The sequence below is a fragment of the Prinia subflava genome, chromosome 14, assembly GCF_021018805.1.
Source record: "Prinia subflava isolate CZ2003 ecotype Zambia chromosome 14, Cam_Psub_1.2, whole genome shotgun sequence".
In the NCBI taxonomy this organism is placed as follows: Eukaryota; Metazoa; Chordata; class Aves; order Passeriformes; family Cisticolidae; genus Prinia; species Prinia subflava.
The window spans coordinates 8,778,891-8,803,699 of NC_086260.1; the positions used below are offsets into that span (position 1 = coordinate 8,778,891).

Here is a 24,809-nt window from a genome sequence, read left to right on the forward strand (position 1 = left end):
AGAAAGACTCCATGGTTTAAACAGTATGGTGAAATTGGAGATAATTAACTCTCTTCATTTTTTACAAGCAGTGTATCTTATGAGTAACTGGAGTCCAATACTCTATTAAGCACAATATTACATACTATAAATGCACTTCTGTACATTTCTGAAAGTATCTGGTATATAAGCATGTTCAAGTCACATCTATTAATTCAGAGATCACTGTACCACTATATTACTCTATCATTCAACTTTTAGTATTAAGCTGCAAATTTCATTTTGTTCCCACCTCAGCTGCAGGGAAACTATTGCTAAAAATGCTTTAGAATTCAGGAAATTCTCTTCAAGATTTCCTTGGGAAAACAAGTTTTATTACCACAGCTAAAACTAGAGAATCAGAGCAAAACCTTATCTTTAAACATGCATCAAAGCAACACAGTCATCTACAACTTCAGTATGAAATGGCTTTGGTTAAGGTTTGTAAACATAGGTTTCCCCTATTTCATCTCACCCAAGTAAGGGTGAAAACAGCTCCCAAAGCCCACCAAGGATACAGACTAGGACTTAGTGTCCTTCCCTTACATATGGAAATCACTTCTGTAAGACCCATGAATGGGCACCACAGAAATACAATAAAAACATGGCAAAATACCACTTCTTCCCATGCTGTCACATAGAACGCCTTCCCATTATGCTTTTCATTCTTCAAGCTCCTGCTGCGATTTCTTTTTCATTTTTTTTTTCCATGGAGAAAAGTAGGCCAGGCATTTTGACTGACTTTGGACAGTTCTGATTGACAGGACTCTATTTATTTGCAGACAGAGCTGTAATACTCAATGTAACATATCTGTTGTGGTATGCTTAAAAAAGGGGAGAGACACAAAATTCTCAAACTTAATTAATATTGTGATATGCTGGAAAGCCAACAGAAAGCTTTTCAGCCTACTCATAACAACCAACAATATTTTCCAAATACTTTAAAACATGACTAATGAAAAGAAAAAGCAACATTACACCAAACCAATCCCATGTTTTAAGGTGTACGATGTCCAATTTTTCTTTCCACTATTTTTAATTGGTAGATCACTTCAGGAAGTCTGTACTATTGAAAATATGACCTGTATGTCAGCTTTACCTTCAAAACATTTCATGCTATCCGTGTTGTTTTGCTATTCTGGCTGTAAAGGACCTCCATAACTGCCCTAAACTCTGCCAATCCCTGTCAGAAATCTAGGAAATTATAGGACTCCTGAAGGTTATTCATTTGTGTGTTACAGTACAGTCAGTCCTAAAAAAAAACCATCTGATCTTTCATCTTGGCAGAGTAAAAACATCCTTGACCCATTATTTGACACCTGACTGAATTCACATATTAACTATTTAAGTGTCCCAACAAAACAGACACTCCAAGGCAAGCATGTTCTCACAAGAGTCTCCTGGAAAATGTTGTTTTTCAGACTCATTGAAATGGCAGTTGGAAAGGATCCCTCTCTGAAGGTCCTCCAGTCCAACCTACCCCTCCAAGGGGTGCTGTTTGGAATTGAGGGCTAGTTTGGGGCTGACCTGGAAATCTTCCACGCAAAGATCGCACATTTCTCTGCTAACCTGCTCTGCCACCCTCAGGGGAAGAAGTTTTCTTAACGTGCAACCTAAAGCTCCCCAGTATCTTCATTTAATTCGATATGACTTCTGAAATCACACCTTGCCTAGCTGAGATTTTCAGCACAACTCTGCCCTTGAGCAAGTGCTGAGCAAGAATCCATCAGTGGAAGTTACACACCAGTGTGACACATCTACAGCTCTATCAGCTCACACCATGCAGACCAAGCTTCCTTCCAAATCCACCCATACACAGTTCAAATAGCTTTGGAACATAAAAAACAGTTTTCAATTTTATGAAGCTTTGAGATAAAAAGAAATTCAGGCTTTTATCCCACCATCTACATTTAGTCTCTCTTCGCTTCTGCAGCTCTCATGCTGCACCTTCTTTGGCTTTCAAGAACATCTGTTAACACTTCTGAAGGCTCAGAAATGATACAGCTCCATCGCTGCTTTGTTATGCAGGTGACAGAATCTGAAAGCAACCGAGCTCTCTCTAGCTGCAGCAATGACATCAGCAGTGGATGGGTGAGGGGGAAGCAAGGGGTGGGGAGAGAAGAAGTAGCAAGACAAGTTTGCCAGTACAAACACCACCTTTATTTATGCAAGTTTTAATCACTCTCAAGATACTATTGTTCTGCAAAATACATGTTATGTCAAGATCAAAGTCCTTGCACTCTATATAAATCTGTATGCAAATAACTGTTGAGCATTTAGCTCTGGCAAGTTAATACAGCCTCCAAGAGAAATGCACACCATTCCCTTCCCTGAGAGATCATTGTTTTTTTCAGAACAGCCAAGAGGCTGATGCCTGAACATCTTCAAACACATACAAAAGAAGGGAATTTAAGTTCTGTGTTTTATGTAAGGTGAATGCATTATTAATATTCCTGTTGCAACTGAAACAAGTAGCAAATAGATGCCCTGTCATACTCTCTTTTCAATTTTGGATCTCACTTTATGCACTGCAGAGTGAAATCCTATTCACTCTTCCTTACTTATGAGGATGCATCACCTCCAATTGAGCTTATCAGACCCATTAACAAAAATCCACTCAGAGCAGTACATGTAGAACCACTTTTCCAGTTATTTATTCAGATGAGTAATCTCAAACTACGTTTAAGGCAGCTTTGAATTTGAGCTTGTCAAAGCTTCAAGCATTTTTTAAGTCTGTCTCTCAAGGGACAGATGCATAGCCTCTTGTGGGAGCACTATGCCAGCTGGAAAGATGACCACTTCCAGGGGCTTGTCATTCCCTCTGACAAGCTGCACTTCAAACGATGCAGTCAGATGAATTAGGAAGCCTGAACAGCACTTACACACAGGTCTTTGCTGGCACAGCTAAATGTGATTTTCCACACTTGGGAAACAACTTCAAGTTTCCTCTCACTTCTGTTGCTGGTTAGCTCAGAACTTTTTGGTTTAGAAATTCCACTTTGTTTCTCAAGTGAAAGATCTCACCATGTCAAAGCAGACGGCAGAATCATACCTCAATCCAGCAAGTGGGAAACAGAACCTGCAACCATTTGCACCACCTGAACCATTTTCACATTTATGACAGTTGGAAAGAAAAGCAACACTGAAATCCAAAGAACAGTTAATATGTGCAGGAAAATCAGCCACACCAGCCTTCAATTCCCCAGTGAGAACTGACTGAAATCAAGGGTAAATTTTTTGTTAAAACCAACGTTGTTGCATCAGTCCAAAACTCGGATCTTGGGTCCTAAAAGACTGGTCTTTCACTTGATGTGCCACATGACAATCTACAGATGCAGGACAGCCCACAGCAGTATCACCTCCTGACTTCACTCTTAATTCTCATAGAGGCATAACTGAGACATGATTTACAATAATCAGGACTTGAGCAAAAAACAACCCATCAAACCTGTGTCAAACACCAAAGCAGAATATTCAAACATGCAACCACTTGCATGACCATATATGTCAAATCAAGTGTACAATTATTTTCAGTGGAGCAATAGTTAGAAATTGTTCATTTCAGGGAGAAAGGAAAAGAATGGATTTTTGGTTCTTGAATCAGCTCCAAATGTCATTTAAAGTTAAAATGAAAATAAATCAAGCGGGTTCTTCACAGGCAGAGCTCTTCTGTGTTACAGATTAACTACAAAGGCACTCAGACTGAGCACGGCTGTGCCAAACCAGTCCAGTCAGGATTACAGGTTCAGGCACACTCCACACTTGGTCCCAAAGCCTGCTCAGGCTGAAAAGCTGCACAGATCACTTTGTCAGGAAAAGAAGCCTATGAGACACCAATGGAGCCAGTAGGGCCCTAAAATCCTGCACTGTTTCACCTTGCTCTGCAGAAAGCCATTGTTGCCTCTCTTGCACCACAGGTTGAAGTGTTCACCTGGCTCTACCCAAAGCCTTGCTTACAGCCCAGAGTCAACCTGAAAATGTCCAGCTCTGATGTGGACACTGCCTGTGTTCCTCAAGGTCCATTACTTTAACAGAGTAGCAAAACTGAGGTCCAAGGTAGAGCTTGGAAACCCCACTCTAGTTCACAGCTGGATAAACACTTTTGCCAAGAGAAGTGCATGATGTTTTACAGTGCTTGCTAACCTTGCTTTTAGAAATCTTTGATAACCATTTCCTCACCGTGATTACATACTTTCCAATAGCATTACCTAAAATCAGCCTTCTCCAGCTTGTTCTCTTTCCATCAAAAGAGAAATGCAACAGTTCCGGCGACAATGGCTTGTGACAAAACTGAAACACCATTGTCACACACTCCTACTTCATATTACTTTTCAGTAACAAGTTCAGAACAGACTGCACAATCAATTATAAATGCCACCTTTTATGATAATGGGATTTCTTTCTTCGCAATAAATCCAACTTCACATGCACAGACACCTTTTCTCCCAAGATGCATTAAGTACAGGCAACATAATAAGCCCTTTAAAATTATGACAACTGGTTGACAACTATTTCCATATGTGCATTTGCTTTATATATTCTAAATAATGCAGTTTTCAAATATTATTATTACACTCATACAGATTAATAAAATCTGATTTTAAGTATTTCTTTACAAGGCTTTATAATCAGATGCACAGTAAAACAATTGAGACAAAGCCTTACAGAATAGCCATTAATTTTTTTTCTCTCTTACTACAGCAAGATTTGGCAAAGTATTCAAAATTACATTTCCCTAGGGCAAACGAGAACTTTCATGATGAAAGAACTAGAATAATAAACGGAAAGTAAATAATCACAGTCTCTTTTAGATTCATATCTTTACACACATATAATGAAAGCATTACAGGCAGACAATACTGCTCCAACTAGATTTTAAAGACAAGCATAAAGCACTTTTAACAATATACAATGCATTAATTATTATTCCCAGGTAGGCTTTGTTCAGGGTTGGTTTTTTTGTTTTGTTTAACTCCTTCTGCAACCTGCAGGATTTGGCCTGGAAACCACCCCCAGGTTAAGTGACTCAGGGACACAGCACCAGACAAACCACAGACCAAAGGCTTCACAGCACCCAGGAATCTGCTCCAGGGATCTGTTAGAAAAAGCCATTGCCTACTAAACTAAGAGGCAACTTGTTGGGTGTCTTACTGAACTGCAACAAAACTTCAAACAACAACCATCCTCAGCTTGCATATCTTTATTTAAAACCTTCTTCAGTTAAATCCTCCTCCTACTCAGGAGCAATTAAAACAAAAAACTTGTGCCAATGTAGGACTAGAGACAGAATTCTCCTAAGCACTTCTCCTACCTCTCTGGCATAACCAAATGAACATGACATTTGCCTTTTTTTTTTTTCTTTAAAACTAAACCAACAGCTGCTTACTATTGTATTTGCTTCATATAGTTGCCTATTTAATTATATCAAGGCACAACTTTTACTTAATGCCCTTATGTATGAGTTATGCCAAATGTGTTAGCTTATCCTTCCACTCTGCATGCTCACACGTTGAAGGGTTATAATCTCTCACCTCAGTGAAGCCACATGCTGCAGAATAATGATTAACTCATAAGGTTATAATTCCTAGACTATAATTTTTGACAACTTGAAAATTTACAGTTTCCAGAGGACCTATGATGAAAGCACTCTGGTGATAAAATAAACACTCTGCAAGTCTCTCCTGTACAGCTGGAGGAGCCAAGGGACAATATTGCCTGATTTCACAGAATCATCTGCTAACTGAGCCACACTGGGACTCCTGCACTTTGGGCTTCCATGTCTCCACTCACAGGAAGAGAGCCCAGCATCCCATCAGACACTGGTGTACTCTGGGATCTGCAGTAAGAAGTAAGTCTGCATGAAAATTAAAACAACAAAAATACTTCCATCATGGTAGAGGACTAACAGAAATAAGGAAGTTTTCCATTTGGCTGATTGTTGGAGAAAACAGCTCTGACACAATAACTACCAAAAGCAAAATACTGCCCTTTCAATCTTAAAACAGTAATTTACAATTTGCTACTTCTGTTTCCAGTTCCCTTTACTACATTTAAATAGAAATCTAAAATGGAAGCAGGGTATTTTGGAGTTACACATTATTCCATGTGGAGAAGCATGGGAAATTCAAATGGAGCAAGCTTTATTCTTGCAAGTTAAGAAATCAGAAGACTGTAATGGATAAACATGCTGCTGACCTTGTTCAAGCCTTCTAAGAGAGCCTTACCGATGAGATAGTCATCCATAAAAAAGGTCTCCTGGAAAACATGATGCTACTACTATTTCAGAGCACACAGATTCACAATTGTAGAAGGAAGCCTTCTGCTTTAATGATCTTCTGGTTTAGCCCATCACATAAATCTTAACACATCTCTAAATGTGTTACGTAAGCAAGGCAGATAGAACCAGAAATTCATCACCAATAATTATTATGTGCCTGAAACAGTGATACTTTCTCTGAGTTAAAAACAGCACAGAGAATGTTCACTTTCCATTCAGTTTACATCAGAACACCACAAATTCCAAGAAATGGCTCAAATATATACCTTCCCCCCAAAAAAGGCATGTAGCTTACAGGCTTTCAGTTGCAAACTGTAGATGAAAGAGAGAATTTAGCTGAGGAATAAAACAGGAAAAGTGTTTTTCTAGTATAGAAATAAGAAATGTTCTTTCAGTTTTGGTTTTATACTTGCAATTCTGCCATATGAACTGCTAAACCTGCAGTAAGGCAAATTAGATTTTTAAATCATCTTGAGAAAAGTGCAGTAAAGCCCTTCTTGCCTTAAAATTTCATTTAGCAAAGAAGATTACCCACATCTTTCTGACATCTGTCATGACAGAGAACCAAACTATGTTGAAGTGTTAGAAGGCACTCCTGAAATCAATTAAATGATATGATTTTCAAAGATTTCTAGGGAATGTCCAAATATGTTACAACCCCATTATCCTGAATCAAACAACTAGCACCTATTTACCTGTAGCAACAGGGAACAATAAAAAATTAGCATGGGTTGACACAAAAGGATTGTTTGCTGAGGAATGATGTGGAAGCCCCCAAGTCCCTGTGCTTGCAAACTACTGCTTCCCTTCCTGGCATGCTGGAAAAGCAGGAAATGTGGGAAGTTACTGTTGGAAGAAGTTACCCTTGAAGAAAAGCCTGGCAGCTCCCCCATTCCTGTGTGGCTGCTGAGCAATTCCAATGCTCTGGTGAGCACCAGCCACGGCAAAGGTTTAACTCCTTCCCTCATTTATTTCCAGCATGAGCCAACTCTGGACTTCAGCGTCTCACTGAATAAATGGAGTGTCTTTGCAGGAAATATGCATTTGAAGTGGTCTGGCAGAAAACTAATACTGGACAGAATTTCATCAGCTGGAACTTGTGTGTCTTATTTATGACCGGTTTTGTGGTTTTCCATTAGAGAAGATCAGTGAGCTTTAGAAAATTAGGGTCCTTTCTCTTCCAAATTTTGGAGACATGGGAAAAACACACCACAGGTAAGTGCTTCAGGCAGCCAAGTACCCACACACATCACCCAAATTCAAGCCCTGATGCAAGTTTCTCTTGAAATGACTGCTCCGAGAACGGCAGTTCCTGAGATTGCTTTAATATTTCCTGTAGTTTTCATATTGCCAATATATTCCCTATAGTGAATGTTTTAGTATTGTTAGTAAGTTTTCTGTTATTCTGGGCTACACACAGACTCAGCAAGGTGTTCTGGTGTTAAAAACTGCCAAGTAAAGTTTCGGAATGTACATCCTTTCATATTTAAATCAAGTCTGTTTAAACTTTTCTGTTCTCCCTGGATGGACTATTTGACCTATTTCACATTTAAACTGAAGTTACAGCAACCTAAACTTGCTTGAGTGTATTAATCAATACAGGAGCATAACAACTTCTGTGACTGTCTAAAACTAAATATTAAAACAGGGATGAAATGCAGCCTTATATAGTCAAAAGAAAAATGCAAATCATATCGGACTCTGAGGTCATGCTGAAGATGCATCCCAGCACCAGGTTTTGCATGAAGTATAAAAATGCCTTTTTTTAGCCTGTATTGACAGGCATTTGAGATTTCCTCATGTGTGTTTGACCAACAAACCAACATTTTGGAATATTTTCATTTGGGCTTTAATTTCCATAATAAAAACCATCCTGAGTTCAAATTCTTTATCACCCAAAAGAGAAAAGTTAAATTCCAATCCCGCAAAGGGAGAATAAATTTTATTTCAACAATCAGCTGAAAGCTGGTATTTTCAGAAGTATTTATGTATACAAAGATATGGACCAACATTTATGTAGGCTTTTTAAAGATCTTTAATGTAAAACATTTAATGGAAGTTAATCACTTGCACCTTTTGCTGCCTGAATACTTTTGAAAAACTGATCCATACTGCATTACTTGCTTAAAAATGTGTACAGCTATACTTATGCTCCCAACTCATAAGGGCTAATTTTACTTAAAACATTTGACTCTAGACAAACAATTTCTAATTTTTATGTAACACTTTAGCCATGAACTATTACTAAGAAAGAATAAATAAAAAAGATGAAGGATTAATTAATTCTACTCCACCATATCACTTATGTGCATTAAGCAGACTGGATCAGATTTCTTCTGACCAGGTATTGCATTGACTTATATTTTAAGTATGGATGAACTGCTGTATTTCTCTTTATGTCATTAAAAAATCCTGCAGAATTGTTCACAACACTGTGATATCCAAGTAATTGTGAAGTCATGACTATTAATTTCCAAAAATAAGCTTTTTATTATTCACTGAATGTCAATCACATGCCAGGAATTTTTAAATAAGTCCCAATATTGCAAACAGAGAAAACAAGCTTTTTTTGTTTAATGAATAATGATTCAGACACTTTCTTACAGGAGAGCACCCACACAATTTATCACCACTTTCATCTGTCATCCCACATGCTTGGCTTTTGCTCATATCAACATTTTTTAAAATGAATCCTTTTCACTCGAGTTATGATATCAGTTTTGCAATCATTAGGGCTAGCAAAAAATCATAGAAGCTCCGGGTTGTTGATACAGGAAAACTGTGCTGTTTGTGAAAATGTGGATTTTTGAACTCGGAAGTCTCTTATAATTTATTACCTGCCTGAAAATCTTTCAGCAGATGTTATTATGCTATCAGTGTTGTAAGGTGGTGAATAATCAATACAGAAATTCATTAAATAGCTACAAGAAACTAGATCATGATTTTCAAGTCAGCCTCTGATAATCAGATAAATACACAGCAAAGAGAACAGCACAAAGTCAGTCATCTCTCAGTCTTCCTCCCTTGATGATTTCAAGAGATTTTTATCACTGAAGTAGTAGATAGTATTCTGCAAGAGAAAATACTCAAAACAACTTCCCAAGAGAAGCACTGTCTCTTGCTTCATTGCTACCACTTAGATGTCCTAATTTAACAGGGTCCCAACATAGGGTCCCAAAACAGTGTTTTTTACCAAATACTAACATGCTGTGTGGCAATAATTAACAGAAAAGCTTCATTAGAAAATTATTTTTGTTAAAGCTGTCATTTTAAAACACTAAAAGCTAGTAAAAGAAATTTACTATGTGTAATATTATCATATCCTGACATCTCAACTCGCCAGGGGTGTGAAGAAAATGCTGTATTGCGCTAGAAAGCACAGAGGAATATCAGACTTTAGCAACAGATGTACATTATGAGATGACTGCTCATCTTTGGTGGGAGCCAGACTAATGAAGAGTACAAGGTAAAGAGTCTCCAACACCATCAAAATAGAGAATCAGTGAGTTGGAAGAACCAATAGTCAAGGCCTCTTACGGAAGCCTATGTGATGAGGAAAGAAAAAGCCAGAAACCATCAGGGAATATTGATTCACATATTATTCAAGACACACAATTACTTGAAAAAAAAAAAAACCACAAAAACAAACACCACAACACCAAGCCATAGAGTCACATCAGATTGCTAGAGACAAGAGAAACATCCAAAGTACTGATTCTGAACCCAGCATCTGCTGAGAACACTGACAATTGGCAACTGTCAGGGTTCCACACAATGCTTATGTTTGTTATAGACAGGAAAACAGGGTTCAGTAACATTTAAACAAAATTAACCTCTAAACACGAAACCTTTCTTCAGCAGTCCCATCTTAGGGGAGGGTTTAGCACCCAGCTCCACGAACAGATTTAATTCCTCTCACTCCACTGAGCCTCTGCTAAAAGCTGCACCACCAAAAGGACCAACTGAGGCAAGTCTTGTTTATCTGATTATTTTTTATATTAACATGAAAACAGGCACAGATCCTGACAGTCATGTTACTATTAAGGAACTAACTATTATATATTGCTTCCCTAGATTATATAGGTCAATTACTCTGCTTATAGTTGTTGAATGTGAAAACTGTAATCTCATCCCACTGAGGCCAAAGGAAGGCTCATGATGGAGTACAGGCATATGCAAAAGAGGTATATTATACCAGGTCACACAGATAAACAGAAATAATTGTAAAAAAAGATGAAAACCTTTGGGTTTGGGTGTCATTTTGTCAGATTTTCCTATCCCAAGAGGAAATCAGTAAGTCTGCTGGAGAGTGGGTGTTCTGTGCAATGAATCAAAAGTGTCTAGGAATGGCAATACAGAAATCTATCAAAAAACTTTTCTGAAATATGCTAAAACTAAAAGAGGAGAAACTATGCACAAGAGAGACTCTAGTGGGCGTCACACCCTTCCTTCCAAAAACACAATTAACTTTTCATTCATATCCTGCCATGAGCAAAATTCTCCTCAGTGTTATGTATCAGTTGTTATAGTGGGACAAATATTAATGCTCTCTTCCTCTAGTTTTGAAACAGCTTTGATATCATTGAGAAAGGAGGTATCACTGATTTTTGCACCTCCATGCACCATGTAGTCAGTCCCCAGCCAAGGGCAGAGATCCTGGCATGCTCTGCAGCCTTCCAGAACAGAAATGAACCGACCAACAGAGTAAAGTTTGTCAAAGAGCCCCTATGTTTGGAGGAAGATCAAGGACTGTAATGAGGCAAGCATGAATTTCAACCCTGTCCAGTTCTTGGGAGGAAGGAATCTATAAGGGTTTCAGGCTTTCAATCCAAACCTGGGCAAAGAAGTCAGTCTGCAATCCATGTAACACAGGTTACACTGACACAAGGCTCATACTTTGCTAACTCACTTAGAGCAGCAGCAAGACAACTGCTCTACTGGGTAATTAGCACCAAAATTGCATCACAGCCTATGGCACCCTAGAGCTAGAAGGTTTTCAAATTAGTGGGGTGGTTATTTCCATTTTAGTTTCTACCATCACTATAGTTTACGATGACAAACAGGATTATTTGAATGAAGTCAGCTCAGATACACATTAAAGCTGACCTGCTGTTTGTGTCACACCATGGATCTCAACGTTACGTGGGTAAACATGCCCCACACAAGCCAGCTATTCACTAGATTAATTTCTAGGGGAACATCAAGCTCTCATTTCTCCTATTCCCTCCAAGCATTCTGTGGAAAAGGCTGTTTCTCTTCATGAGAACACTACCACTCTGCACTTCTATAAATAATTACACAAACATGATTAGATAAATACCCCTCTTCCAGGATGACACTCCTGCACCTTTTGTGCAGACCCTTTTGTGTCTTAAAGAATGACAGCTAAATATTGACAACATTAGCAGTATCTGCCGAAACAGTTTAGGTGTTTCATAACTAGAAATAAACACCTAAATGAAAATCTAGTAATCATTAGAACAGATTTATTCTATGGGTATATGTATCTCTAGAATTTGCAATAGTGCACCAAGGAAATCATGATCATCTTGTTACCTGTAGAAAATGAATCACAACCAACCACTAGAAAACACTCCAAGTTTAATATTAATAAATCAATAAAGCAACTAAAAATTCTCTAACTGCTACGTGTAAGAGAGCATAATAAACACTTGTTAGCCTCCAAGAACACATCTGTAGTTGAATGGTTTACTACAACAATAATTAGCCTGTCATAAACTGTATGTAACGTAGACAATCACTTTATCAACTCTTCCTTTAATTAAAATTATATTTTTCTTTTGTTTTTGACCTAGTGAACAAGGACAATGCCATAATTCTCTAGGCAGCCAAATACTTAAAAAGAAAATTCTTGCTTGAATTTATCTTCAATACATCCCATGTTAGCTTTTAAATTCTCTATGAATCTGTGATTTTGTGCATGTAAATGTTGATAGCAACAAGCAACTGAACTCTGCTCCTCACTCCCCTAACAAACACACACTCCACTGGAAACACAGAAATATTGGTTGGATTGACAAGGTTCAACATGGACTAGCAGAAAGCTCTTCTGAAGAGAAGACCACCAAAGAATACACTAAATGCAATTACAAAAAAAAATTATGTGCCAGCTTTTCCTCTCCACAGTTTGTTCTGCTTTTCTTCATTAGTTAAACCCAGAAACATTCAGCTACTATGCTGAGTAATCTGTAACGCAACATTGGTTTGGTGTCTGCTGTTATTTGTTGGTTTATAAAGACAAAATCTATCTTACAAAAACTGCAGAATGAAAACTTGCTTAAAATTTAATTAATTTAACACACAATTCAAACCGAATTCAGAGCACCAAACCCAGCAAATCCAGTCACTGATTTTATGCAAGGGACTGTAAAATGTGACTGCCCATGACAGCAGGGGGCTGAGCTCAGTAGCCCAGCAGAGCCTGGCCAGTCTCATTCCCATGCAGGTCTTGACAGAAACAGCAGGTATGGAGTGAAATAAAGCATCCCACCAAACCAGCAGCTTCTCTGCTCTTCCTGCCAAGAGAAGGAAAACTGCATCTCCTTGTACACACATGGATGGTGTTTGCATCGCCTTTGCATTTTAACAAATCCCACACTGATCGTGACCTAGACAGTGTATGCCCAGAGAAAATGGCTGTTTTTTTATTGTGGAAAATATTTAACACAGTAGTAATATACACATATTCTATTATGGTTTGTCTCCATGACAATTCTAATATGAACTGTAAACTCTGAATTATTCTACCTCTCCCTGAAGCAGGAGCATTATTAGGTAACTGAAATCCTCCTTAATCTAATTGCACAAGTTAGCAATTCAATTTTACATTTGCCTTTTAGTTGTTCACATTAACCTTTAGACCCCCTAAATGAGAGAACCTGTTTTTCAACTAAGAGCAGCTCAGTACTGTGTGAGCACCAACATTGCATTTCAGTACTGCAAAGTCAAAAAATATTACAAATGCTTTCTGATTAAGCCTTATTTTTTTAACTTTGGAAATAACTCAGCCTTAATTCAAATTCAAATCTTTTAAATTCAAATCTGAGATGTATTCACTCCTCATTTCTAAGATTTTTCTCCATCAGCAGGTTCCAGGATGGATTAGTTTAATTAGCAGAGAAATTGAAGTGTCTTGGACCTCTCCAAATTAAGATACTCTACAATATATGACTTTCAATATTTACTGTCAGAGCATCAAACTCCACCATTCAAGATATAGTTTTATCCTGCCTAGATTCCTCATGTAATCATATCTCAAAACTACAGCACTGTCAATTTCTAAGAGTTATGAAATTCTCATTATACTCAGTTATTTGTTTGTAGTGGCATAAGTACACAATCATATCCTTAATCATATCCAAGCAACCAGTAGAAAAGCAAATGAACTGCATGAGTATAAGAACATTTTGCACATAAATATGTATTTATCTTACTTTTATTTACGTACCACATATATATTATCAACAATGCCCCACCATAACTAACACACCCAAAAACATGTCAGATTATCTATCTGAATTACAAACTGCATAGACTTGAACCCAAAACTAGAGAGAAAACGCTGAATACATCGGCATTTTCATAAAGATATTTGTCAAATCAGAATCAATACTTTCTAGACCAACTAAATGTTAGTAAAATATCTGAAGACAAAAAAAAGTACCATATGCAAAGCTCACACTGCACCTCAAATGAAAAAACAGTGCAATACCTTCTCATCTACATGTAACATTCTGTTCGTGTGATACTCTTCAAAATCAACTTGTAAAGGAATTTTTTGGAAATAACAGTTTCTTATTAAAGCATTTCATATTGGTTGAGATGGAAAACAAACAAACAAACAAGTATAATCTGTGTCTCTACAACAAGTGAACAGGCACTAATTCAACAACTATAAATATCAGTTGCATAAGCAAGGGACTAAAACAATACAAAAAGGGAGCATCCCCCCAGATTTCTGGTTTTTAACTGCTCTAAATGTGTTGATCATTGTCATCTACAATGAATTAAGAAACAAAATTATTTCAAACAAAAATAATCCAAGTATGAGAAATAAGGCAATAAGAGAAAAGTCATTTTTAATGTAATTCCTTTTGTCAGCTACACATTTCACAACTATTTCAGATATTTTAAACTCTTAAAAAGAAACCATACCTGATACTCTTCTGTTGTATCGGTTAACAACTGGAGCTGGAAAAAAAGAAAAATAAATCAAAATTACACATTTGTATTTATTATTACAAAGTATAATGAATGACTTGAATAATCATTATATACTTTTAGTACACAAACGCCACACAAATCCCTTTTAGAACACTTCAGTATAAAGGTGTCATCCATTTACTTGCCAACCAGTAAGTGTTCATTCAAAATTAAATACTCCTGAAGGCCATTACACACTAAGATGGATGATAAGTAGCTTTGGGGTGGTTTTTTTTTTCTTTTACCTAATTCTGAAAAAATATACCTCTACACATTATCCAATCCTAACCTATCATCAGTTAGCAGCCTCATTTACTTACTCTTATTGCAAGGCACTGCAGCACTTTAGGTCAGCTGTACTGACTTAACGTGGATCAAAAGGCAAAGAACTTTTGCCAACCCATCCTACGCTCCCATAGTAGGGGCTGTGGAACTGCCGAGGCAGAGCTCCCACAACAACTGCAGTCCTCCATCCCTGACCAAGGCTGCCTCACACACGGGCACACACTGGAACTGGAGAAGGCTCAGATGGAGGATCCACTGATTCTTTGTTCGTGCCCTCGCTGTGCAAGGTACTTGAACGCTGGATTGGGGTGAACTGCCTGACTTCCACTATTCACACACGTTTCAACATTACGCCAACCTTCAGCAAGCAGCACCTTACCCCTTTCATGGTAACCAAGGGTAGCATCTTTGAGAGCTGCTGCAAACTCAAAAAAAAACCCACAAAAAACCCCACTCAATCAATCTGTAAGGTTTCACCCGAACAAAATCAAAGCAATCTGTTCTCCTTCACCCCAACAACCAATGTCATTTTATTCTGAGTGCTTCATGTTTTCCCAGTTTTCTTCCCTTCAACAGGTAATTCTATTTTTCCTGATACAACCTGTAACCTTTCTATTCCATTCTTTAAATATGTAAGAATTAGAGAAGCCTTTATACCCCATCAAAGCACATGCATCACAGAGCCAGATTTATTAAACACCTGCCACAAAAATCTTAATGATCCCATAATTTCTTAGAAACTTTTGAGTATCTCAGCACCACCAGAATACAGAGAACAATGATTTCTTAGCAAAGACAGAAGAGCTCAGCTTCATTGGAGCACTTACAACCAGCCTGCATCTATATGACAACAAAAAATGGAGAATAATACCACCAAAAGATCAAAATTATTATTGTGTATTTTTTAAAAAAATAAAGGAAATCAGAAGAGGTTGGAGGGGAAAGGCATAATCAGACTAATTCCACCGTTTTCAGCCAAATTTATCAACAGGGCGACAATGCTCAACCTCAAAAGAAGCTCAGGACTAAAAGCAAGATTTCTCTGAATTTTACAATTTAGATCTAAACCTCAATAATATGACATAATCCTTATAAAAATAACACTGACGCACTCTTTCCTACATCACACTTGAAGAGGTTCAAAAACACTGAATAACAAACCTGAGAATTCAAGCAACTTTCTCTCCAAACCTTTAAGCAATTTATGACAGCAGCAACCCTTCCTGCAAATAAGGGCAGCATGTATCTTACTTGCCCAAAGACACCATGGATGTGAGAAGTTTACCTCACCTTAAGGGGAAACAGGCATTGGGAATACAGATCATTCAGGTTTATTAAACAAACTCATGCAATTTCCTGATCTGAAAGTGTTCAGACATTTTGCCCTGTTTTTAACTTTTCCTTGTGGGTCTGCCTGTGGCTACTGGTGGTGACACAAAACTGCTCTGGACAGTAATCTGTCCTGCATCAGTACACTCTCACATCCAGTCTGAGTAACTACTCAAAACTGGCCAATCTGGACCTAAAGAAACAGGAAAACTGACTGGTTTTGTCCAGAGACCCAGTCAAATGCCTATCAGTTCTCTGTGGTTTTGAAGAATGAGAGGACCAAAACAAATTAATCAGTTTCCACTGCAAAGTGATTTATTACAGAAAAAAATTCAATTATTAAATTCAAAACATAATTTCATAAGTTTGCTGTACAAGCACCTCATCAAGGTCATAACAGTTTCAAGTAAATGTTTAACTAGTCTCATGTATGGATTCAGATACTTTTAATCAACATGGTTAGTGAGTAAATACATTATTTCAGGCTCTATCTTGCATATACACAATTTTGACTTTTTTAACTTTTGACAATTTTACCTTATGACTTCTACACTCATTTCTTACTCATACTCAAGAATAACATTTTCATGTCTTTGAACAGAATTAATATACTACAGAACACTCTGGTGTACTTTGGGTAACAGAAAAAATCCAACAGTGATGGCTTCTTTTAGAATCTTGATTATTTTATCCCACAGCAGGGTTCAGTGCCATCAAAACTGCATCAAGTTTTCCAGTGTTAAAAATGAGAAAACACATAACCTTTTAAGGGCAGTTAAGAGAGTACTATTATTCTGCCTCCACAAAGCTTTTAAGATTAAAATGATAGTTTCCATCTCTTACACCAGTGACAGTTCTAACATGTATAAAATTCACTTTTATGTGTTGTCAGATGACTATTTTTATGCTAAAGAGATAAAATCCTAGTAGAGAAGATTAGTGGAGTTTTTTTCCTTCTGGTTTACCAATGAAAACCTCTCTTTGCTTATGACTTTTCCAGTCACTATTGCACAGTCACTATTGCCTCTCCTATGGATCCTTGTGTTTTGCCATTAGAAGTTCACAAAGGAAAAGGCTAGCACTGAGCACTGCGAAGAGAAACAACTCCTGAAGGTCCCACATACACCTACATTGGTCTGTGGACAGATTCCACAAAATTAGATGGGGCAGAAAGGAATAATACATTTACTGTTACGACAGCCTACTCCCTAGACTGAGCACTAAGGGCACCTAATTTGAAGCAACAGCGATGGACACACCAATAACAAACTCCTACACCGGAGCAGCACAACTCTGCCTACACTGTGACAAGAATCCAGTGAATCCAGCACACCGAGCTGGTACCACCCAGGGATCTACAGGAACAACATTAAACTGCTGCTTTGAAAGAGAAAACAATTCTTTTTTTTAATCTCTAGTTAGAACTCTCCCCCCCCTGCTGCACACCAATGGGCCACAGCTCAGTTTGAACAATGGGCCATGTCTCTGGTAATGACAAAAATGTTATTATACGCTAATTGCAAAAACCATAATAGGATTAAGAGATTTTGTTGTGAGACGATTGCATTGTAAACTCTCCATTATGTCAAAACCTCAGGTGCAGCAATATTCAAGTTCAAAATGTCTCATACCTTTGGCACAGCTCCTGCTTTAACTTGGCTCATGGGAACCAAGGCACAGTAATTGGGTAAACACAACAAAAACGGAGGTAAATTAAACCATTGTACCAGAAGAGAGCAAAACGGCCCAATTTCCTCCCTGGCAGCCAAAGGCAAGTGATTCTGGCAGTGGAAAAGCAGATCAAGCTGTGCATTCCATAGTTCTGCCAGAACTGACTCAGGACAATGATCCTACTCCACTGTTCAAGAAAAATCAGGATTGTCTGCTCAACATGTTCGTGTTCTCCATACTGTGATCAGGCACAGACTGAAGTAAGCACTAGATAGGAACACTTAACAGGCTGCTTCAGACTGAAAAACCTTTCTTCTTTGAAGTAAAGGTATGTCATTACATTTATTTAATAAAACTATTTTAATAAATTGCATAAATAGATCAATACTGTACATTCTATTACATAAATTAAAATATGTACCTTACATCAAACAGCACGTAGTTAGTGACTGCTACTAACTAAACTGCCTCTTGCTAGTGGCTCCATTTCATTGGGTTTTCTCACTTGACAAATTAGGGATATAAATCAGACACTGGGATTTTTAAATTATTTTTTAATACTTTCTATTAAGTATTAAAACCACAAAACAGGAATTTCTCCAATAGCCTTCAGTTTGCTTTGGCATTGAGATTTACTTTGAAATATCTGATGTTCAATTGTGGCTCCCCATGTTTAACTTACAAGAGTTCTAACTGTGGTTATAAGCAGGTATAAAATACAGCCCCATAGGTGAAAAATGGACACTGATATCACTTTTTTTACTGTTTTCAAACCCACAATTACGGTATTTAGGGCAAACAAGTGACAGTAAAACAATTCTTTACAACCAAACCTAAAAGCATGCTTTTCCTGCAGTGCGTGGGCTCCCTTCTCTGTCAGTGACTTTGAAAATTGACTGGTAAAAAAAAAAAACAGGCTTTTTTAGATGTACACTACTAGCTGTTTCTCTACACTACTCACACGCCTGAAATGAACAGAAATACAACCATCATTCTTCCAGCTATGGCTACCCACTTCTTACACATCCTAAGAACATTAAATTCTTATAGAAAAAGACAAATAAAACCCAAAAGATCAATTCAGGGTCACAGGAAAAAAAATCAGGGACAAACAAAGGACTGGCATTCCAGGCATGACAGCAGAGTATTAGGTGTTACTGCTCTGTACAGGATGTACCTTGAAAACTTACTTCTCTTTCTTCACAAATACTTTGCTTTTTTACTATGATCTATGAACATTTCCTAATTTCAACTAGGGTAAAAAAAAATCCCCAGATGACTGTTTGTGATTCTGAATACAATTTATAGCAGCATACTAAGTTAAGCTATTGTGCACACAAATATTTAATACCGATCTTTTGTGTAACTCTAATCAGCAATTTTTGAAGGTTTCCTGATGAAAGATGAAGCAAAGCTCCATAAGTGGCATAAACTTAGTACAGTACTCAGAGTTCAAAAAGCATAGGCACAAAATACTAGCTTTATTACAACTAAGTAGCACAAATCAGTGATTTACAGAGTACTTTCCCATCAAATCATGGCACAAAATCATCCTGTGTGAAGAGAGACAAAAAGAGAAACAGAATGTAAATTGTTCTAATTTAACAAGTCAATTAAGTTTATCCAAACAACACATGAGTTGACACTGTAAACCATTAAAGCTGAAATACCAGGAGCAGAGTGGAATATAAATCTGAGGCGTGACTGTCTCTATGGAATGTTATATCAAGTTACGATAAGGAAGTGCCAGACTACAGCTGTCAAACTGTTTTTCTACACACCAAGATGTTAATGGACTTACATAAATAGGAACCATCAGAACTCTGAGAGAACTCTTACATTCAAGTATCGGCCTTTTAGGATTCCTGGCAAATAAAAAGTAATACTAGAGCAGAAAGAACTTTCATCATTAGATATGCAAGTGTACTTCAATAAATACCAATCTGAACGGTTTTTTTCAACAAGTAAGTAAAACAACTGAGTTCCCTGTGACTGTTACTAATATAATAGCTGCATATCCATGACTTCCTTCAGGATGTCCTTGCTGGACAGTAGCAAACTCTCATTTACTCCCTCCACATCCCTGCTTTATAAGGTGGGGACCATGGGTAGGGCTACAAACTACTTAGATTTTTTCAGAGGGAGCTCTGGAACCCAAGAGTTCCCCTCAAGGCTTCTCTCAAAAAAGCAAAACAGACAGAAACAGATCCAAGTTTTACAGACATGCTTTGATTTTTCCTTCTCTTCCTCTGCCCACCCATCCCCCACAGAGGAGGATGGAAACTCAGAACCTGGTCAGACAGGCAGGAGAGACCCTGACGGTGGCAGCTGAAGCACGCCAGACTTTGGGAGGAAGACAAAAGGTCAGGAACACAGGGAAGAAGTGAGTTTTCAGAGAACAGAGAGAGCATAGAACATTAAAAAAATAAAAAGGCAGAAAAATGGAAACCATGACCCACAATTGGGTACACACAGGCTTTGCTTTTCTGTAAGAGACTTTTACATCTATTAATTTGGAAAACAATAAAAAAATCACATTGCTATTAAACATTGTTTTCCTGTCTGCTGCTGTAAAAATAATAGAGACATAGAAATCTTGTTATTTCTCAGTATTGAAAAACAGCTGTCATCAATAGCAAGGGAATAAAACAAAAACAAAGTCGTAACACATCCTGGTCTCCAATTTAATTGATTTTTTAAAATTTATATTTAAAAGTTACTGATACAAAATGGAGAAACTGTCTGAAAGCTTCATTTTAGAAGAGTCTCTGACCCTTCCTTTCCAAGTTTTTTAGAATCCCTCTAATAGAAAGAATGGTAGAAAGAATGTAGTAACTTCTGAAGGGAAAAGTTGAGTCAACAAGCAAAGCATTTATGGCAGTGAAAGAAAGATGTTTATGAAGTTAAAACTGTTGTGCTATTTTGAGTTGGCTCTTTTTCGGTTTTTAAGTACAGTAGAAAAATGAATATGCACTCTGGAATGGACAGACTTTAAACAGCTGATAAATCCAAGAAAGGAATCATTGCTTGACTAACTGAAAGGAATCTGGGTGAATTTCTCGTTATGATGGCACTTCTTGACTAAAGCCTTAAGAGTTTTGTTTGTTTTTAAATCAAAGATCTTTTTTTTCCAATGTATCACTATTTCAATATTCCCTTTCCACAACTGAACCTGAACAGCCATGCATGGTACTGTCTTCATTACATTTCTCAGCAGATATTCATTCTCACAAAAAAAGGATCATGAGCCTGCTCACAGAATTCAGGAGTTCATACAGCCTGAGAAGCCTAAGTACAGGAGAACAAATACCTATCAAGCAGCACTTCACATTATCTGACATTGCAATGGCATGACCCACACAGCCCTCTCCTATTTCTTGCTGACACGTCCTAGATCAAGCCAAACACAGCACTTTTTTTCTTTTTTTTTTTTTTTTATTTTTAATGGGTGTAATCTGTATTATAAAGATCAAAGGGATAGCAACAAGGCCTGCACTTGCTTTACAGACATGAAATCAGAAAAACTCCCTGTGCTGAGGTACAATCTCAGCTAAAAGGACACGTTTCACAGTGATTAAAGATATAATCATATGCTGATATTACAACAGAGATTGTCAGGGACTGAAATGAAAGACTTGGTCTGGGAATACACAAGACAGAGAGTCAAACAGACTTGATTAGCATTTCTGGTTTGATAACCAAGATGCCATGGCAGGAACAAACAGAACTGTGAAAATTACAGGAGATGGGATTACACCTGCTTACGGGAAGAGAGAAGATTCAATCAACTTCTGCAAGCAAAGAGTTGTTGTAAAATGCATGAGTTTTCTGTGTGATTTTTAACCTGATTATTGTAGTAGAAATGATTAACCTGTCTGAAATAGTATATAAGCTTTTGGAAAACCTGAGTAAAATCGAATTCTGATCACCGAATCAGTCTTCCCGTCTCTCATCAATCGCCAATAATTGGTGCCCCGTGTGAGGAGAAGAACCGGCGGTCTGCTGGCAATTGGCGACGCCCCTGGAACTGATCGTGGCGGTGAAAGAACCGTGTTTGGGCCTACAATCATCTGTACGCCGGACGTGACAGGTGAGCCAGGGGAACTCAAGGTATGGGACAGGTCATGTCCGACGGAAGAGACGTTAAGAAAACCATCCAGCACTTGCTGAGCAAGCATGGATCCCCCATTCTTAAGCAGGACCTTAAGTCGCTCCTACGATGGGTGTCACGCATGTTCCCCGATACCACTCCTTCCTCTGTTCTTACTCTCCGCTACTGGGACAAGGTCGGCGTAAAGCTCTACGACCTGGCTACGCTGCCTGGCCACGAGCCAGAGCTGCGCCTGCTTCCTGCATGGAGGGCGGTCATGGAAGCGGTTAAAAAAGAGGGGGGGAGCGAGGCAGCCTGCGAGGCTACCGCGGAGACGGCCCCGGAGGCCGTGCCAGACCGAAACCTGCCCAGGTCCCGCTCCCCGTCCCCCGTCCGCACCCCCTCCCCGACGAACGCCAAAGATAAAGCCCAGCCGCCAGCTGCACCCCCACCGGGATCCCACCAGCGACCCCAGAGCCGCCGAACACTGATCGCTTATGGGGACTCTGACTTTAGCAGTGACGGGGAGTCTTTTGATCCCGGCCCCGAAAATGATCCGGACTGACTCGCTTCAAATATGCATAACAATTGGTTACAGATAAAAAAGAAAGCCCTTAAAGACAGAGACCTTGCCTTTATTTCGCTAATCAATGCCTCTTCAAGTTTCACCAAATGGCCAGCTTTTACAGCAAATCATCTCACAGCATGGGACAGCAACGAGTGCAGACACAAGTCCCACAGCAGACGCAGTAACCAGGAGCAACCTTCAGCTTCCAGCCGGCCCAGCCCCCATCCACCAGACCATCTCCAACCTATGTGCAGCCACCCCAAGAACTGCAGTAACATTGTCTAATTGCTCAGTTTTTGTCTCCCTACAGGAAATCTATGGCCTGTCCCCAAGATCCTCTCAGGGGTGGAAGGAAACAGTCAAGGCTATCAAAGCCAAAACCCAGTACAGATCACAGGGCCTGAAGGGAGGGTGGCAACTGTCAGTCCTTTTGTGTTGTCTGCGCCGCTAGTTTTGTGGGAGGGAAATGTTCTATCTCAATAGGGAATTTTTATGCAGTCAGATTTTGTATAGAGGTCATTTAAAACTTTAAAAAAAAAAAAAAAAAAAAAAAAAAAAAAAAAAAAAAAAAAAAAAAATTGGTAAATTAATGTCTCTTAAGTTGTTAACAGGAAAGGGGGAGCCGAGGATGGCACCCCTTCTGAGAAGACTGCAGAAAGCTCTTTTAGGTTTTCAGTCTTTTTTGTTCTTGATGAACTCTAAACAAATGGTTACAGCCTTTGAGTGAGAACTTAATGCAGAACTGCTTCTCTCCTTTTCTTGTCTAGTTTGTCATCAAACCTAGGTTGAATGCAAATGTGTTGAATGTGAGATACTGTAGTACTGTGCATCTCATAAAAGACGAGGTATTTGCTGTTAATGTGATCCATCAAGATGCATCAGAAGCAATGCACAAATTCAACGATTAATGTGTGTATATAAGTTTGATCCACCTGAAGAATTAGAGCACAGTGGCTTACTGCCACTGAGAATAAGGATATATGATGATTTCCTGACTATTATGATATTTACTGAGAATTGTTTCTAGTGCTCAGATATAGCCTGTTAAACTTAAATGCTTTTGACAACTTACATGCTTTTGACAAAGATTGTGATAACCAGTTTGATTTTTAGTTCAAAAGACATCTCCCTGGAAATATTTGGGCTAGCGAATAGGCATGCATTCTATTTCTGCACAACCCTTGCAAATCTCAATTGAAATCAAAACTTTACATGATGCACAGAAGTTGCTAGGAACAATAAATTGGGTCCGTCCCTTGCTTGGGATTTCAAATGCAGATTTAGAGCCATTGTTTGCCCTCCTGGGAGGAGAGCCTAACCTCTTATCACCCAGACACTTAAACAAAGAAGCACAAATTGCGCTTCAAAAAGTAGCTGATGCTATCTCTCAAAGGCAATCAGCTAGGTGGGCTCCAGAGTTGCCTTTGTGGCTAATTATTCTGAATCCTAATAAACAGCCTTATGCATTAATATTTCAGTGGGACTCAGAAAAACCAGATCCTCTTCTAATTATCGAATGGGTCTTTTTGCCTAACAATATGCCCAAGACTATTTCCATGCAAGATGAACTTATGGCCATGTTGATTGTCAAGGCTCGGCAAAGACTGACCTCTTTGACTAGGAAAGATTTTGATATTATCTATCTGCCTCTCACAATGTTTTATTTGAATTAGTTGCTACAGATGTCTAAAAAATTGCAAATTGCTTTAACAAATTACCCAGAGCAGATATCTATCCATCCGCCTAAACACAAATTATTAAGTTCGTCTTTTAATTTAATCCCCAAGCCAAAGAGAAGTGAGACTCCCTTGCAAGCTATGACAATATTCACAGATGGGTCTGGGAAAACCCGTAAATCAGTGATTGTATGGAGGGACCCTGAAACTGGAACTTGGCAATCTGATATTGCTGTGGTTGAAGGGTCTCCACAAATAGTGGAATTAGCTGCTGTTGTCAGAGTGTTTCAGAAATTCAGCACACCTTTTAATCTGATTACTGACTCCGCATATGTTTCAGGTATTGTACAGAGAGCAGAGAATTCTGTTTTGAAAAATGTTAAAAATGACATTCTTTTTTCCTGGTTAAAACTGCTGGTCTCTCTGTTAGACCAGAGGACGGCTCCTTACTTTGTGATGCATATCAGGTCACATTCCAATCTTCCGGGTTTTCTCACTGAAGGTAATGCCCAAGCAGACCTGTTAACCTTATCAGTGCAGCATGTTTTGCCTAACAAAATAGAGCAAGCTAAACTGAGTCGCTCCTTTTTTCACCAAAATGCTGGGGCTTTGGTAAGACTTTTTAAATTAACTCCAGCACAAGCCTCTAATATCATTTCTATATGCCCTGAC

General features: G+C 38.4%; 1 protein-coding gene across 1 annotated transcript in view; it reads right to left on the reverse strand.

Moving 5' to 3' along the window:
* Window positions 1-24,809, reverse strand: part of PRKAR2A (protein kinase cAMP-dependent type II regulatory subunit alpha) — a 65,206-nt gene that overhangs the window by 21,837 nt on the left and 18,560 nt on the right. The window contains exon 2 of the mRNA XM_063411904.1: window positions 14,471-14,506. Coding sequence (XP_063267974.1) covers window positions 14,471-14,506 — 36 coding nt within the window. The remainder of the gene's footprint in view (window positions 1-14,470; window positions 14,507-24,809) is intronic.